Source organism: Mesoplodon bidens (assembly GCF_964165515.1).
Source record: "Mesoplodon bidens genome assembly, chromosome: 5".
NCBI lineage: Eukaryota > Metazoa > Chordata > Mammalia > Artiodactyla > Ziphiidae > Mesoplodon > Mesoplodon bidens.
The window spans coordinates 61205537-61221761 of record NC_138161.1 but is presented as its reverse complement, the minus strand read 5'-3'; the positions used below and the strand labels follow the sequence as shown (position 1 = coordinate 61221761).

The window sequence follows — 16225 nt, the reverse complement described above, 5'->3', positions numbered from 1 at the left end:
GCAGTCAGGTGGAAACACTGAAAATGGGGCCTGGACAACGCCCTCTCCATCTCCCTCCCCTGACTCACTGTTCTCTGGTGCAAAGTGCAGGACCCGACTCTCAACCAAGTCCCACGGTTCTGGCTCTATAGAATGAGCGATCAGCATCACCTCTTCATTTAACAGCCTTATCTTTGTTTGTTCCTTGTCTGATCCAGATGCAGCCGCTCTCTGCTCCCTGCCCCAATGAACATCTGCACTAGGCCCAAGCCTTGGAGTGATTTACCTGAAGAGTGACACCATTTATTTGAAAACTACTGTGAGTACATTATGCTTCCAATGAGAGGCTTCTTAGTTCACTTTGTTTAATTTTTTTAAAAAACTCACACAATTGTAAGAGCAGATGAAATTTTAGATGCCTTCATCTCTTGGATGCGGCAAGGTAACCAGACTCAGTCCTGAAGTGCCTGCATTGGTTCTCCGCTTCCAGCCTGCAGTGAGCACCCTGGGTAGCCTCGCGCCTGCCTCGCTGGGTGGCTGTGCTGAGCTGCATCTGAGCGCACCTTGCAGGGACCGGTGCTGTTCTGCTTGGTCATCTGCGCCTCTGCCTGAAGCGGTGGCAGCTCCAGCCCTATCTGTTTGCTTCTCATCACCCTTCTTTGCCACTCTGTTGAATCTCACTGCAGCTTGTCATTTCACGCCACGCTGGACACATCCGTGAGCCAGCTTTCCATGCCTGTGTCCACCTGTGATGTAGCTGCATCTCTGTGTCCCATGCTGTGGCCTCCTTGTTGTTCAAGGGGGCCAACACCCACCCTTGCAGCTGCGGGCTTCTTCAGCCACATCTCAAACCATTGTGCCCAGGTCAGCTCTGCCCTCTGGATGCATAGCTCTGAGCACTTGATTTAGTTCCCTCCACATCAGACATTTACGTAGGAGAAGTGCAACCCTTGCAAGTCAAGTTGCAGAAATAAGTTGGGGTAGGAGCTATGATGCCTACAGAAAAATACTGATGAAAGAGTGACATCAAGTATTCATTGATCATTGCTAGAAGTAACAGATGAATATATGCTCTCTTTTACTAGAAAAGCCAGAAACTTAAATTACTTAGAGGCTATGCATACAAAATAATTATACATTTTAGAAGAAAAACTCATTCTGGTTGTTATATTTACACATTTTCTTATACGGTGTGAGGCAGGTAACGGGATGGTGTTTTACAGACATCTCTGTTACTGGAAAATGCCAAACCTGGGAGACAAACATCCCTCTCAGGCTTCGGGTAGGCTTTTCACATTCATGTTTTCTACGTCTTTAACTATTCTGGCATAAATCAAACCCAAAGGGATGAAGTCAGAGTTTTGTGTAGTTTTATTTTGCACTGCATTTTACCTTTAATGCCGTCAGTCACCTGAATTGTAATTGGTGGTGACAGATATGAAGGCAATAGGCAGGCCTGCCTGGCCAGGTTGGAGGTGGGAACCATTAGACTGATCTACAGTACCAATGCGCTCGACGGACTGGGGACTAAAGACATGACAAAATGTCAAAAATAGAGTGTCCTCATTCCATACCCATGCAAGGAACTTGCTTGTGGAAGCACCTTCATTTGTCCTTAAGTTCAAGTGAAAGAATGCGTTAGAAATCCCCACATCTGGAGAGTTTTCTGAGTTTTTCTTCATCACAGAGTAACTATTGCCAGTGCAGGTATCACAGGCACACCAGGATGCAGCCTGGTTCCAAAGTTTCAGCCTGGTTTATCCTTTGGGAGGGAAGAGAGTCTTTGCCACTCCTACCTTCCTGTACTGCAGAGAACCCATAACCAGACCTAGAAATCAGGAGCTAAGATTTCCTAAAAATCTCCGGGAAGCCCACAAGGGAGCTGGGCTGTTTGTGCCTTTGGACATATTTCCCCTATGCAGAATGCCAGTGCCTGCATTCACGTTTTGCAGGTCCTAGAGAATGGACGAATTGAGTTCTAATCCTTGCAGCCTTTGCTTTTCAGAAACTCAGCTTCCTCATACGTAAAAGAGAAATAAACTTACAGAGACTTGATAGGTGCAAACCTTCATTCAGTAAGGTGAATATGGTATAAAAATGTAGACTAATTACAAATGTATCCCTCCCTATGGATTCACAATACCTGGGTGAAGTCTCAAGGCCTGGAGGTGGGTAAGGAGTGAGTGAGTGTTAGATTTTAAAGCCTACCCACTCCCACACCACCTGCACGACTGGGCTCAGCAACCTGCCCACTTACCTGGATTGTTGCAATGACTAAATGAGATAATGTATATGTAGCGTCTGGCACAGCAGACATGAGTATATTTACTCCGCCAAGTAAAATTCACTGGGCACTTACTATGTGCCAGGCACTGTTCTAGGCACTAGGGGTGTGGCACCGAACAGAACAAACCAAAAATCCTTGCTCTCACGTAGCTTGTGTTCAGTTTTCTTCCCCCATAAATTACAAATAGACAAAAGAGGTAAATGGACACTAAGAGAGAACTGATTTCATTTGATTTGCTGTGTCTTTCCTTCCAGAAAGTATAATTGAGAAGAAAAGGGTAAAGGAAATGGAGAGGGGAAAAATAGGTATGCTTATTCATCTCCCCCTCACCCCTGACACACACACACACACACAAAACCCCAGAACATTCTCTGCCCTGATACATGGCCCAGGAGACCGACCTTTCTGGACCACGTTACTTAGGCTGCCTTCTCCTCTGGCTTCCCTTTGAATTTAGGCAAAAGGAGGCATCAGCAAGAGACGTGAGAGTGGGAGGAGAGTGGGGTCAGGGTATTATGAGCCCGGCCCCTTCCCTCCTCCAGTTCTGACTAGACTTAGGGAACTCCACACCTTTCCTCGTTCCTTCAGTTTAGCAGTTTAAAGCTGAGATTAACAACCTTGCACTATTGCTAGTCCCTGGTGTATCACCATCCCTTGAGGATCCCTTACCTCCTCTGTACCCCAGTAGAGAGTCCTTTCATTAAACTCTTTTCAGTTAAAACCTCTGAGTGTGCCATCTGTTTCTTGCCAAGATCCTGACTGATACAGTGAGGGAGAAATATACTGAAAAACATTATAAATCAACCTTGCCAAGAAGTTTGAAAAATTGAGAGAATAAAATATTTTAATCATGAAAACATCTTAAATGGATCTGAGAACATTAGACCAAGCAGTGAAAGGATAAATTGTAAGAAGACGTGATAAGATAGAGTGCCAAAGGTTGGTTTCAATGAATAGACCATAGTGCTCAGGTTTGATGGGCTTCTCTAGGCCAAGTGTAGCTTGCTTGACCCTCAACTTCAAGAGGAGCTAATAGTGTAGTAGCAGCAGTGACAAACATGTGAACAGAAAGAGGGTGTCAGGGGGGTGATACGGTAAAATCAACGTGTTGAAGAAGAGTGTGCTTATCCTAGCATTCTTTCTGCCTTTGCTGCAATTACAATCCATTTGCCCCTGCCCAAATCTAGATATTAAAAAAGCTAAAGGAAGTGCCTCCTTCTAGGTGAAATGATGAAAACCGCAGAACTGATGCTCTCTGTGAAAGAGCTACCCTCATGGGGCACTGACCGTGTGCCAGCGCTATGCCAGTCACTTGACGGGAAGTATCTCATTTAATCCTCACATCAGCCCTAGAAGGTATTATTATTTCCATTTTACAGATGAGGAAACTGAGGCCCAGAGAAGCAGAGGAATCTGCCTAGGGTGCACAGCTACTGATGGTAGAGCTCAGTTCTACTACCAACCCCCACTGGGGTGGTTTGTTACCACCTCCCCTTTGCCCCTCTTCCCAAACACTCTACTAAGCCTCTTGCATGTATTATTGGGAAGGAGAGCAAAGAAATAGTTACCACACCAAAATGATTGGGGTGGGGGAAGGAGTTAATGAGCAAGGTCATGGGTCAAAATTGTTATGATCCAGTGACTGAGTATTTATCAAAAAGAGGTTCTGGGCTTCCCTGGTAGCGCAGTGGTTGAGAGTCCGCCTGCTGATGCAGGGGACACGGGTTCGTGCCCCGGTCCGGGAAGATCCCACATGCTGCGGAGCGGCTGGGCCCGTGAGCCATGGCCGCTGAGCCTGCGCGTCTGGAGCCTGTGCTCCGCAACGGGAGAGGCCACAACAGTGAGAGGCCCGCGTACAGAAAAAAAAAAAAAAAAAAAAAAGAGGTTCTGACTAATTCTTTTCTATCCAACCAGGCTGATAAGTGGAAGGCATGTTAATGTGCAGGAGAGGGTGGGAGCCCAGCGAAGAGAGAAAATTGGGAGAGGGGGACAGAAGAGAACACTCTTCCCTCAGCAGCCCCCGGAGACTGATGAGAGCTCACACAGATAAAATATTTATTTTCCATATGTTGCCGAAAGCATTGCCATCACTGTATGTGTGCAATATGTGCAAAGAAGTGTGAAACCTATACATCAAATGCCACCGACCTAGTTAATTTCCGTGCATTTTACATGCTTAATACCTACCATCTCCTCAGTATGTTTTCACGTATATTTCTTGACACATAAAATACCGTCTTAGTAAGGAAAGAGCCAGTATCATCCACAACCTTACTCACTGATATGTTTCAGCCCAAAACTTGTTGCCAGGGCCAGCACAATGAGAGTTAAAAACCAGTAGGTCCTGCTGGCTAACTCAGCCTCCCGTCACCTTAAATCGCCTTCCCAGTTCTTGAAGCAGCCTTCTTCTCATAACAGAAATGCCTGTAGCGGGGAGATGAGAATGTTTTTGTTCCCTTTGGACAGTTGGGAGATAGAATGTCAGAACTGACCGTTGAAACGCAGGTGCCTGCGGCCACACTTTTTTTGAATGCAGAGCTCCACCCGTGCGGCGGGAGGAAGTGCACAGTGATTGGTCTGTTTCTCTGCGGAAGTGTTCGCGTGCACCCAGTTTTGCTTTGCATGTATTTACGAAACATCTGCCCTTTTCTTGTTCTTAAATCCTTCCCCCTCACCAGCCCCCTCTCTCCTTTCTCCCATTTTCTTTCTTTGTTGTCGTTGGCTCGCCTAATTTTTCACTGGAGCTTTCATTTTCCGGTTGAGGGGCGACTTCATCAGAGTGTATAATTTTAACATTGAGGGAGGGAGGGATGGAGGGAGGGAGGGAGAGGGAGAGAGAGGGAGAGGGAGAGGGAGAGAGAGGGAGAGGGAGAGAGAGAGAGAGAAAAGAAAGAAAGAGGCTAAGCGGCCGGCCAGAGCTTGGCAAACCAACCTTTGGCATGATGACCAGAAGGAAGGTTCTGGTGTGGTGGGGAGTTTGCCTGACATGCTGCCTGGAGTCCGCCGGTGTGCTGCTGCCCTCTACAGGCTCCAGGGAATAGTGCACAGCCACCGAGGCTTGGAGAGACTTGCCCTCAGATGTGCTGTGCTTATATAATTCTTTTACACAGCCAAAGAAGGTATTTTCAATTAAGTACTAGAGGACTTGCTTTTTCCTCCTTAATAAAATATGAACTGCAAAAATAACTGCAAAATAAAATAAAAGGGTCAAAATAACTGCACCTGTGCATGTCTAGATGTAGATTGCTGCTACGTTTTAGTGTTTCTCAGCTCTGGAAAAAGGAGTCCAAGAGAACTATTAGAGAGTGAGATGGAAAATGCATTGTTTCTAAGGACAGTGAGTGTCTCTCTGTTATCTGTGTAGTTGGGAAACGGCCCAGTGGTCTAAGGACAAGTAAAGGGATGTTAGGCAAATGAAGGGCTGAGCCCAAAGTTTGAGTTTTCAGTATTTTCTGTTTGTAGAAGTGGTTTCAGTGCCTCTGTGCTCTGAATGTTCTCCAGAGGTGACCCTTGAGACAACAAACAGGAGAATATGGTGCAAGATGTCAGTTAGAAAGCAGGATCAAATCTAGGGAAGGAAGCAAGGCCATTGATATAAAGAACAATACAAATTTTGCAAAGTTAAAAATAAAAGAGTCATGGTGGTGGGTTGACCACGTACTCATGTTTGAAAGAGGGCTTCCTTAATCTCCTGAAGCACACATCTGAAACTAGCCTAGGCCTTGTTTATGAGTATCAGAAATTTTTTTTTTTTTCCGTTAAGTGATGTCTGTCAATGTTTCATCCCGATATTTAAATGATTCATGAGGACCAGCCTAACTTCAGCGGGCAAAGTGGTCCTACTCTTATCAAATGCACTTCATGGATTCAAAGGAAAAGCAGCCAGTCAAGGTAGACTTCCCTGCTGCATAAAGAATAGGAAACTTAATTGGGATTCAGACTATAACTATTCTCAAAATATACTTTAATTTCGACTCAATTTCATTCCATCAACACACCTATATTGAATGACAGCTTTGTCTAAGCAGCTCTGCTTAACGGTATACACTAGACAGCAAAGCTGGGAGGGCAGAAACCAGGCTTGTTTTATTTCCTAGCCCACGCTGGCACATCATAAGCACGTAATAAGTATTTGTGAAATGAATACATGAATAAATGAATGGTGAGAGGGAAGGAAGAAGGAACGAATGGGTGAACACAGGGAATTCAAAAATAGCTATGACATTTTTTTCACCCTCAGAGAGTTTACAGTCTCATAGACATGGAATTCACCTTGACTGTCAGCTAACGTGGTCATCTCAGATTTAGTGAATCAAAGCTGTGGGAGTAGAGAAGTCAAGGAGGATGGGAGTCAGAAAGTAAACAACAGTCTGAATAAAAAGTGTTATGGTGATAGCAATGGAAATATAGATGTGCAAAATATGAAGGAAGCGCCATTGTCAGGACTTGACAAACTTGCTTTAAGGCAGAAGAATGTGTATGACCCTGAGGTTTCCAAGCCGGTGACAAACCTGGTGACAGACAGCAGTGATAGAAATAGGGACCGTAGAGGAAGCGTTGGTTTCCATGGAAAAAAATGAGTTGGGCTTTGGAAACTTTGATCTCGGATACTTCCCTACACTGAAAACCAGAAACAAGCTCCTTGAAGGTCCATGTAGACCCTCAAGATTTGGGGGTTTGTTCCTTAGTCACCCATTCAACAAAGGGTGGGTAAAGGAATCCAATTTGTTGCTTTTGCACTGGCTTCCTCCATCCTGAAAAGTATGTCTGAAAGCTCCCCTTCTATTTTCATCTTTACCATGCCATCTCTGCCTCCTGCCCTCTGGAAAAGCAGATTTGATTTCACAACCTGTTGGACCAGAAACACAGCATGCTAATCATAACACCATATTCTGCAAGGGCAGATTTAACTACCCAGTACAACAAATTTCAATACAAAATATTCTGTATAACAAGTCCATTGCCATGCTTAGAGAAACAAGGGAAACATGGGAACAGACCTACTCACAACAAATTCTGTACCACACATATTCTCCTACAAAAAAAATAAAAGAAAATACTTTTTCTGTTCACCATACACATGATGATAAAAAAGGCACAGAACCAAGAAAATTGGGGGGATGTTCAGGGTATGACAAGTAATCCAGTTGGGTTTGACTAGGGCCTAGGGTGCATGCAGCATAAGCTAAGTATTCATTTACATCAGTTGCATGGTTCTAGGAAGAGGAGCTGACTGATGGCTGAGCTCTTTTACTTCTTATTCCTGGTCCCAAACAACAATTAGTGACAATTACTTTCTAATTCCCTTCACCCATCTCTTTTCAAACACACAGTCCCAAACACACAATCACACTCCTGTACTCCAGGATCATGCACTAAATCAAAAAACAAAGGGAATCTTAAGCTTCACGTGGGTAAAGAGTTGGAATAGAGGATCTCTGTGTGACACCTTCCTTCTTTACCTACTGGAGTCTAAGCTCTTCTTTTCACTTTTCATTTGCTACTTTAACAAATCCTTTCATCGCTACCCCTCTCATCTGTACAACCTGCAAATTTAGATCGTGATTTGAAATTATGTGTTGATCTAAAATAAAATCTAATAACAGCAAGAAAGTTGACTGTTACATAATGTGTTCCATGAATAGAAACTGAAAACCGGAAGGAACCTTTAAGGCCTTCTAATCCAAGCCCTTTATTTTACAGATGAGGAAACTGAAGCCCAGAGAGGTGAAGTGAGGTGCCCAAGGCCACACAGCAAGTTAGAGGCACAGCTAGTACCATAGCTCAAGTCTCCAGACTCCCAGTCCAGTGCTCCTCCCATTACTCCACGGGTCCTGTCTCTAAGCTTCCTGACAAATGCTAGAACGGTAAAACCTCCACTAGTATTTTTCCAGACCATGTTAAAACTCTGAAGGGGGGAAAAAAGGATGCTTTCTTGGATAATGTCAGCCATACGTAGCTCAAGCTGTCTAAAGTTCTGGGACAGGGTCTTTTTATGCAGCCAACAGAGTCCAAATGTGGTGCTGTTTGCTTGGCCCATATGCTTTCATGTGTTCCCAGTTAGGCCATTACTGGAGGGAAAAAAACAAGAATCAGCTTGTTTTAAAACAAGGGACATACTGGACTCCCTCCCATCCCCCCTCAGAAAAAAAAAATCAAGTTATCTTTAACAGATTCTAAAAATGCCTTTTCCCAAATATGCAGTCAGTTCCTTCAAAGGGCCCTTTGTTTATTTTCAGGAAGAAACCCAAGACAGCTGAAAACCAGAAGGCATCTGAGGAGAATGAGATTACTCAGCCGGGTGGATCCAGCGCCAAGCCGGGCCTTCCCTGCCTGAACTTTGAAGCTGTTTTGTCCCCAGGCCCAGCCCTCATCCACTCAACACATTCACTGACAAACTCTCACGCTCACACCGGGTCATCTGATTGTGAGTACACCACTTACACCACTAAGGTGATGGTGTCTTCGCGGTGCTGGGAGCAGGCTTCTCCCCCGGGTTCGGGCTCTTTTGCATTCAGAGCAAGCTGTTTCCGTTTGGTCTTCTAAAGTAGCCAAAAGTAACTTGCCACCATTTTGAGTCAGCCAACATCTATATTTTCAGAGCTAGAGTGTATTTCAAAACCAGGTGACCAGCCATTTGGCCTCAAAAGGCCGATTAATTACATCCATCACATTCTCTTTCATAACATTGACTCAAAAACAGAAGCCGTGTTACTGTTTTCTAATTATTCTTTTGTCCCCATGATCTGAATAATGGTACTTCCACCATGACAAAATTGAACAGCCAAATATGGACCTCAAAAGGAAACTTCCATTTTGAGATTACATAACACAAGTCAGCTTTGCATTAGTTATTGTAGCTTGGCTGAATTTCTGTCTTTCCAGTTTTTAATTTATTTTGAAGTGGTTAAAGGACAGCATAAATTTACAGAAGAAAAGAGAATGGCTTCCAAGAATTCAGAAGCCACCCAGACTTCATGTAGCCAATAAGAATTTAGGTTAAAAATATTTTTTAATTAAAAAAACTGCCTATGGGCTAAATTTGGATACGGGCAGCTTAATGAGATTGTCACTACTGAAATCACTCCGTTGCTGTTTGTTTTTGCTGTCTTCCCACTAATCTGAGAGTCGTCACTTCTTCAAATTCTATTTTAAGAAATTTGATAAATCACGTTTAGGAGGTATTTTCTGAAATGTAACTCAGTACTTCAGAGAGAAAGAAACACATGTGTTGACAATGGAAAGGAAGGGAATCACTTGGAGTCCAATCGGAAAGAATATTCCTTTTAGTCTTGAGATACCCGACAACTATTCATAACTGATCTCCACAGTGGATGTCAGGCAGAAAGCTGGCGTATCCATCTTTGGATTAAGATAAGACCAAGAAAGTTTTATTTTCAAAAAAGGACTCCATTTATCCTGTCCGCAAAGCAAGAATTATTAATTAGGAAATGAGATTCTAAATCTCCTGTTGTTATTTTTCTGACAAAGCAAACGTAACTCTGCAAAAAGGGTGAGAGGTGAATGAGCCTGGGACATTCCATTCCCTACTTTCTTCATCATAATAGTCCCTGGATAAAGGGACATGACCTAGGGGTTGGGGTTTGGGTGAAGGAGCCTTTTTCTACTCGTGACTGAGCTGAGACCACACTCCAGCTGTCACTAGAAAACGGAATGAGAAATAACAGGCTCCAAATCTCTGCAGCCCATGTAAGTTGTACAAAGCTGCTGCTTCTATACAGAAACTTGGGGGTCAGAAGCAGGGACTGTGTTCAGTGGACCATCAAAATGGTAACATCCTTGGCCTTCTTGCCTGGCAGTCTCCAGACTAATAGTAATTACAGGAAGAACTGGAAAATAGCATGGCACGATGCCCATAGACATGTGTGTACTGTCCCTACCTACCAGGAAGGTAGCCTGCTCCTGTGGAGAAGGACCTGGAGCTCCTGCATGCAGACCTCCAGTGCCTGGCTTTCTGCCACAGCTTATGGGGAAGATTACATAGAATGGCCTTAGCCCAGAAATCCCATTACAATAAAATGAATGTTTTGCTGAATAGAAAGAGCACTGGGCTCTGTGTATTATACTTTACCATAAGCATCATCTGACTAGGCCTTGGCGTTAGCTTGGAATATGTACAAGGCACAGCCCCTTGGTGACCCTGAGGAAGCCAGTGGATCCAAGCTCAGTAAGGTCTGAATACAGTTGGAAGGAGAACAAATAGGGAGGAGAAGCCTAATCTCCAGCTGTTCAGAAAGTCCTTCTGATTTTGCCATTAAGATGTATAAGCCTTCTCTGCTCCAACCTGTTGTTTAAATTGATTATACTTTTCTCCAAATATATTTGGATTGTAGTTTGTCCTGATTTGAGCCTACACTTAGAAGAAAATTGTTTTGAGGAAAGATTCACAGAAATCTGTCCATTTGGAGTTTGCTTGAGAGAAGACAGGAAAGAGGTTTATTTTAAGCTGTTAAGATTTTTGGATGCTCTTCTTGCATTCAAGAGGATTTTTTTTTTTTTTTTTTTTACTTTCAAATGTCACTCTTACCGTAGATTAATTTAAAAGCCTAATTTCTTTAAGGTAAAATATTCAGTTTCTATTTAGAACTAACAGATTTGGGGCATTTAAAAATAGTGCCCTTGACTTGTTAGTATCTTTAACTAAAGAAACATTCCACCAGTATGTGGTGTTCCAAGCTTTCACAAGTGCCTGAATTTTTACAGCACCTTTTTATTTGTCACGTGCTTAGCAAAATTATTCTTAGTCATGCCTTAATGTCCATTTCCCATCAGTCATTATAATTCTTCCCAATTTACAGATGAGAAAACTGAGAAAATTGACACCCAGATAGATGAATGCCGTGCTTAGTAGCTACCTTGGTTCAAATACAGGGAGGGGGAGAGGGGGATGTCTGTGGATTTGCCCTCATTGAATGAGCAGCCTGCATTCTCAGTTCTGAGCCCAGAGGTGGCATTCCTGGCTCGAAACAGGCATCTTGAAAATGTTCAACTGCTCGTATTGGTGACGAGGTTATAGAACACGATGGGTAAGCATCCCCATGGAAGAAAAGTCAGCTCTGCATATGAACTGATCAGGGTGGGCAAGCCATGGCGTTGTTGCATCTCAAGGACACAGGCCGTGTTTTGGAGCAAAGAGAACAAGTCCGACCCCTTAAATTCTCAGTTGGCTATTTAACCTGCGAGCCACTTCAAATTCAGCAGAAGATCCCAGTAAAAGTCAAAGCAAGAGGGAATATGGCTCAGAAACGCTTTCCTCGGTGAAATGATGAGGTTAATACCGCTACTGAAACGTGTGCTGCTTTTCAGTGCACCCACTACAATCACCTTTTAGCAATATTCCCCCATCACCCCCTAGCTTGTCACCTCGTCACCATTTCTAACAATCTCATGGTAAACAAACGCAGATGATGGGAGTGGAAGGCATTAGGATGAGTTTCGGAATGCAAAGGGTACCAAACCCCTAGGCGTTTGACAGAACAGCTTCCACTGCACAGGCTGAGGATGAGCCGAGCCAGGCCTTCCCTTTAAACACTTAACAGGACTAAACCAAGTCAGGAGAGCAGACGAAGCTCTCCACGGGAAAACCTTTCTTGACAACTATCAAGCCGTAGCACATCACAGTCATGTACATGTGAAAGATGCTCCCATTTTGTTTTCCCCCAAATAAGGCTTCCACTGAAGGGAGAAGCGATTCTCCACCCCCATCCCACCCCCGTTGGCAGTCTCCCTGCTTTGGGCTAATGTCCACCTAAGTCCAATGTCTTTGTTTCGTTGGAAGCTGACATCCGTGGTTACTTACCTTCTCAGGTTTTGCACTGGCCTCATCAGATCGTCTCATTTTTTGTGTCCTTGCCAAGATGCGCTACGCATTAGCAGTTTTTATTTATTTTTAATTTAACCTTTACACATGACCAAACTGTTGTGAGGGTGCATTTAACTTTAGCTCGGTAGGTAGCATGACCCTGCCGGGCTGAACGCTGTCGAGGAGTCGGGTAGGTCCTTCCTTGGCTCTCTCTTGCCATCCACCTTCATTGGCCTTCCCTCTCCCACCCCTTTGCCTCAGTCCCCAAGCCTGAAGATATCAGTACACTTGGTTCAGTGTGAACTTGTCAGCAATTTTTTTAGAGAACAAAACAAAGAGGATTTTTTATGGCAAACTCCATTAATGCCACATTAAGGCTGACATTTTAATTACCCCAAAGTCAGGAAATGCAAAGTTCAGGTTCCCACAGCAAAAGAAACTGTCCCCTTGAGTCCCAGCATTATAGCAGATTCCTTCATTCCCAGATTACACAACACCAGGCGTGGGGACATTGTTTTTCATCCACTTACGTGGAAAGGAGCACAGCTTTTATCCTTTGTTTTTTTCCTGTAACTACAGTTGAGGATATGGGTCTTTAGCTTCCCTTCCCAAACCATCGATATGTACTATCCTGGAACGGAAGACGATTAGAGCTCTACGTGTGCTCACGGACAGAATTAAAGTTGCTGTGGGAACATTAACGCTGATTTCCGGACTTCCATGCCAGTCACATTTAAACCATAACTTTGTAATTTTGGGCATGTAATAAATGTGCATTTCATGTACACAGACAGAAAGAAGCATAAAATGTATTTTAAAGAGCAATTAATTACTAACTTTGTGATTAAAAAACATTTGGTGCGTGTTCCTTCCCATTTAGCATCAGCTGCTGGTCTTAGCCAGGCCTAATAGATGACACACTGTGTCTCATCCTGCATCTCAGACGTACTTACTGTATGTTCCTGTTCTTCTAGATAATTAATTCCCTTAGTAAAGCTGTAGGGGGAAAAGAAAATGGAAGGAATATGCAAGCATGTAAATAGGGTAAAGGATATTTTGAAGGAAATGATTCATTTCTGCAAATAAACCTTAGTCCCTGATAAAGAGCCAGAAATCTGCTAAGTGGGTGTAGACAGAGGTTTCTGGCCACCTTAGAGCATCTGGTCCAGGGCCATCAGAACAACTTCAAAGCAGATTTCCCCCTGAATTCTGGGCATGCCCAATGGGGGAGTGATTTTACTCTGTAATAACTCTTCAGGCTTAAGGCTTAAAAAGTTGTCTTACTTTGTAACAGCTTTTCAGTTTATATTCAAACTGGAAAAGAAAAGTCATAGGGACTCATGTAAAATAGAGGTTTTTCCAAAGAATCCCTGATTTACAGAGCAGTGTTTTCAATTCCTTTAGATTTGAATCTGGTTGACCTATTTGTGTTAGAGAGGGAAGTGTTTCAAAAATAACTGTTTGAACAAGTTTGTTAGTAAAAAGGATTAGTAGCAATACTCTAAGGTACAGTGTTTAAGAACACAAATACTTGAAGGTTTATTTGACACTGGGTGGGATAGAATTTTTACTGAAGGGATGTATCATCTAAATGCTCAGGTCAAGCTTTAAGGGGAACACGCTTATGGAGAATTTGAACCTCTGTACTTGCTATTTCTTCATTATCTCTCCTGTCGTGTATTCCTTTTGTTTAGCTTGGTTGTGTGTAGTATCTAACCTTTAAGAAAAAGGCTTCAGTTTTACAGGGCTCTGATTGCTTTCACTTGGGCTGTCTGTACGTGTGAATGCATGTCTGTATGAGTGAAAACTGCTCAAGCAAGTTTGAAGGTCTCTTTGGCAAATTCGACTGCGTGTTCAGAAAGTTTCCAATCAGAAAGCTGATTCAGTGTAAAACCTTCCAAAAACTTCCTGAGGCACCTGTTCGCATGAAAAGATTGGATTTCTGCTGGAGGTGCTCAGAAGGCAGTGTTTATAACTGAAGATCTCTGTTTGGAGTGCCAAAAAATGAAAAACATTTTCGCCCCCAAAAAAACCTCCATAAATGTTCAAAATGTAACCTCAAACAAAAGCTTCATTTGGATTCAAATGCATGTATCTCAGCAGATGTGTCTAAGCTAACTGGAATCCCACAGGAGCAGCTGAACTGGATTTTGGTATGTCTTGATAACTGAAAGAGTTATTCTTAGACTTTGGAAGGACAAAAATGGTCCATCTGTGAAGAACTGTAATAGAGACATGACAAAAAACAGCATTCTCTGAAAGAGTTTATTTATGGAATTTAGGACAAGTTGGACAATCCTGAAAACACTTTGGGGTCACACTAATTTGCAGAAGAAATAGAGTCAAAATGGGATGAAATAAGCCACTACAGATAGTTATTATCCTATGGCTTGCTATTAATTTTCTCATAGCTTCCATATCAGTTAAACAGTAAATAGAGCATCTTTGATGTAACTAAACGCTCTCATTGTCCCCAGAGTGTCTCACATTCCTCTTTATTCTACTTCCTATAAAGAATTATATATTTACCTTTTCATTGCTAACAGTTTAATCTTGTTTTCCTGCTATTTCATTAACCAAGTAAACCTCTTACTTATTAAGTGTGGATTCATTTCTTTAAAGATTGTCTTTCCCTTTTTAAAAGTCACCTTTCTTTTCCTGAGTTAATTGATACATAATCTCTTTAGAATTATTTTTATTACCTTTGATACCCTCTTATTTAGAGGTTTCAGTGTTAATCCCACACTTATACATTAGAAGGCCAGTTAATTTTTTTTATTTGCTCCAATTTCCTAGAGTTTCCACTTAATATATCTGGGGACACATTTATTTTTAAAAATCATATGTCTTGAAGTTTCATGTCACAACCTACCTCTTTTTATGAAAGTGTTTCTCTTTTTAATAAAAATTGTCCTCTCCCTACAATACTAATGTAATTGGACATCTTCCATAGCCACTTGACTCAGTAACTTCCAGAAGTCACTCTTAACCTTGTTCACTCATGCCTTTCTCCATTTAGCCATTCATCAAATGCTGTTGAACCCCTGCGTCTGTGCCAAGACCTCAGCTAGGACCGGGGGTGAAGATACAAACAAAATACCGTCCCCACACTTTAGGAACTCATGGTGTTCCCACACACTTTCCCCAACTTTTAAACCTGTAAAAGGGGACATACAAATGTGGTATGAAAGTGTCTGATGATGCACAAAAAGCACCCAACCTCCTGAAGCAGTGGAAAGGGCTTCACAGGGGAGGTGACATTAGACCTGGACCAGGAAGGAATAGGTGTGTGTAAAGCTGAAGAGGGAAGGAACAGCCTTCCAGGCAGAAGGAACAGAAGCAAAACCACGGAGGCACAAAAAAGAGCATGGTGTTCTCAGAAAACAGAGCCGTTCAGTTACCAGACTCAGCCCTTCTTACGGTTTGCCTCATTTTAATATAAACTCACAGGACAGTTTGTATTTGGGTAACAAACATCGCCTGTCACTAAAAGTCAGCTGGGCTGAGCTACATGTTCCTTTAGAGACATTTGCTTTCCAAATAAATAATAAAGCAAGACACCACTTATTTTCTAATGGGAAAAGTGCCTTTCTTTGCATGAGGTCAGTAGATGTAGGAAAGTATTAGGAAAAATCTAGTGATAATTTATTGATGAATCGCTCAAAATAACTTTTCTTATTGAGAGGTTCATTCCCAGAGCCACAGAGTCACCTGTAAGGGCCATGCTGGAACTCTGGCATTGATTCCTGGTCCTTCCAGATTCTAGCCATCAGTCTTCTTATGAAATCCTCCCAGGTCCCTTGGGAAATCTGGTCTCATGGCCCATTGCTTTGAGTCACACCATGCCGTGTCACTCTGCCAGATATTGCATGAATGTGCTTATGATTGTCCACGTATAAGTGGTAAGGCTGATTGCTGACCTTCAGGGCTCTATGCTTCATCTTTTCATCTCATGTCTTGCTGAAGCACATCTTTAATTCTTATCTGCAGCTGCTGGTGACAATTTCATATGTGCTTTCATTTGTGCTTCCTTCCGAAATTTGTGGTTTTCATATGTGCTTCCTTCCGAAATTTGTGGCAAATTTCGTTATATGAAATTAGTGTTCCTCCATATCTGTCAGGGCCTCTCACATCCT

General features: G+C 42.8%; 1 protein-coding gene across 18 annotated transcripts in view; it reads left to right on the top strand.

Moving 5' to 3' along the window:
• Positions 1 to 16225, top strand: part of ZBTB20 (zinc finger and BTB domain containing 20) — an 830948-nt gene that overhangs the window by 758522 nt on the left and 56201 nt on the right. For 17 of the 18 annotated variants that reach the window (XM_081234533.1, XM_081234531.1, XM_081234534.1 and 14 more), the window contains 3 exons: positions 198 to 298; positions 7970 to 8133; positions 8506 to 8693. In XM_081234533.1, coding sequence (XP_081090659.1) covers positions 8123 to 8133; positions 8506 to 8693 — 199 coding nt within the window. In that variant the 5' untranslated portion in view covers positions 198 to 298; positions 7970 to 8122. The remainder of the gene's footprint in view (positions 1 to 197; positions 299 to 7969; positions 8134 to 8505; positions 8694 to 16225) is intronic. The other variant, XM_081234530.1, reaches the window with a different exon arrangement.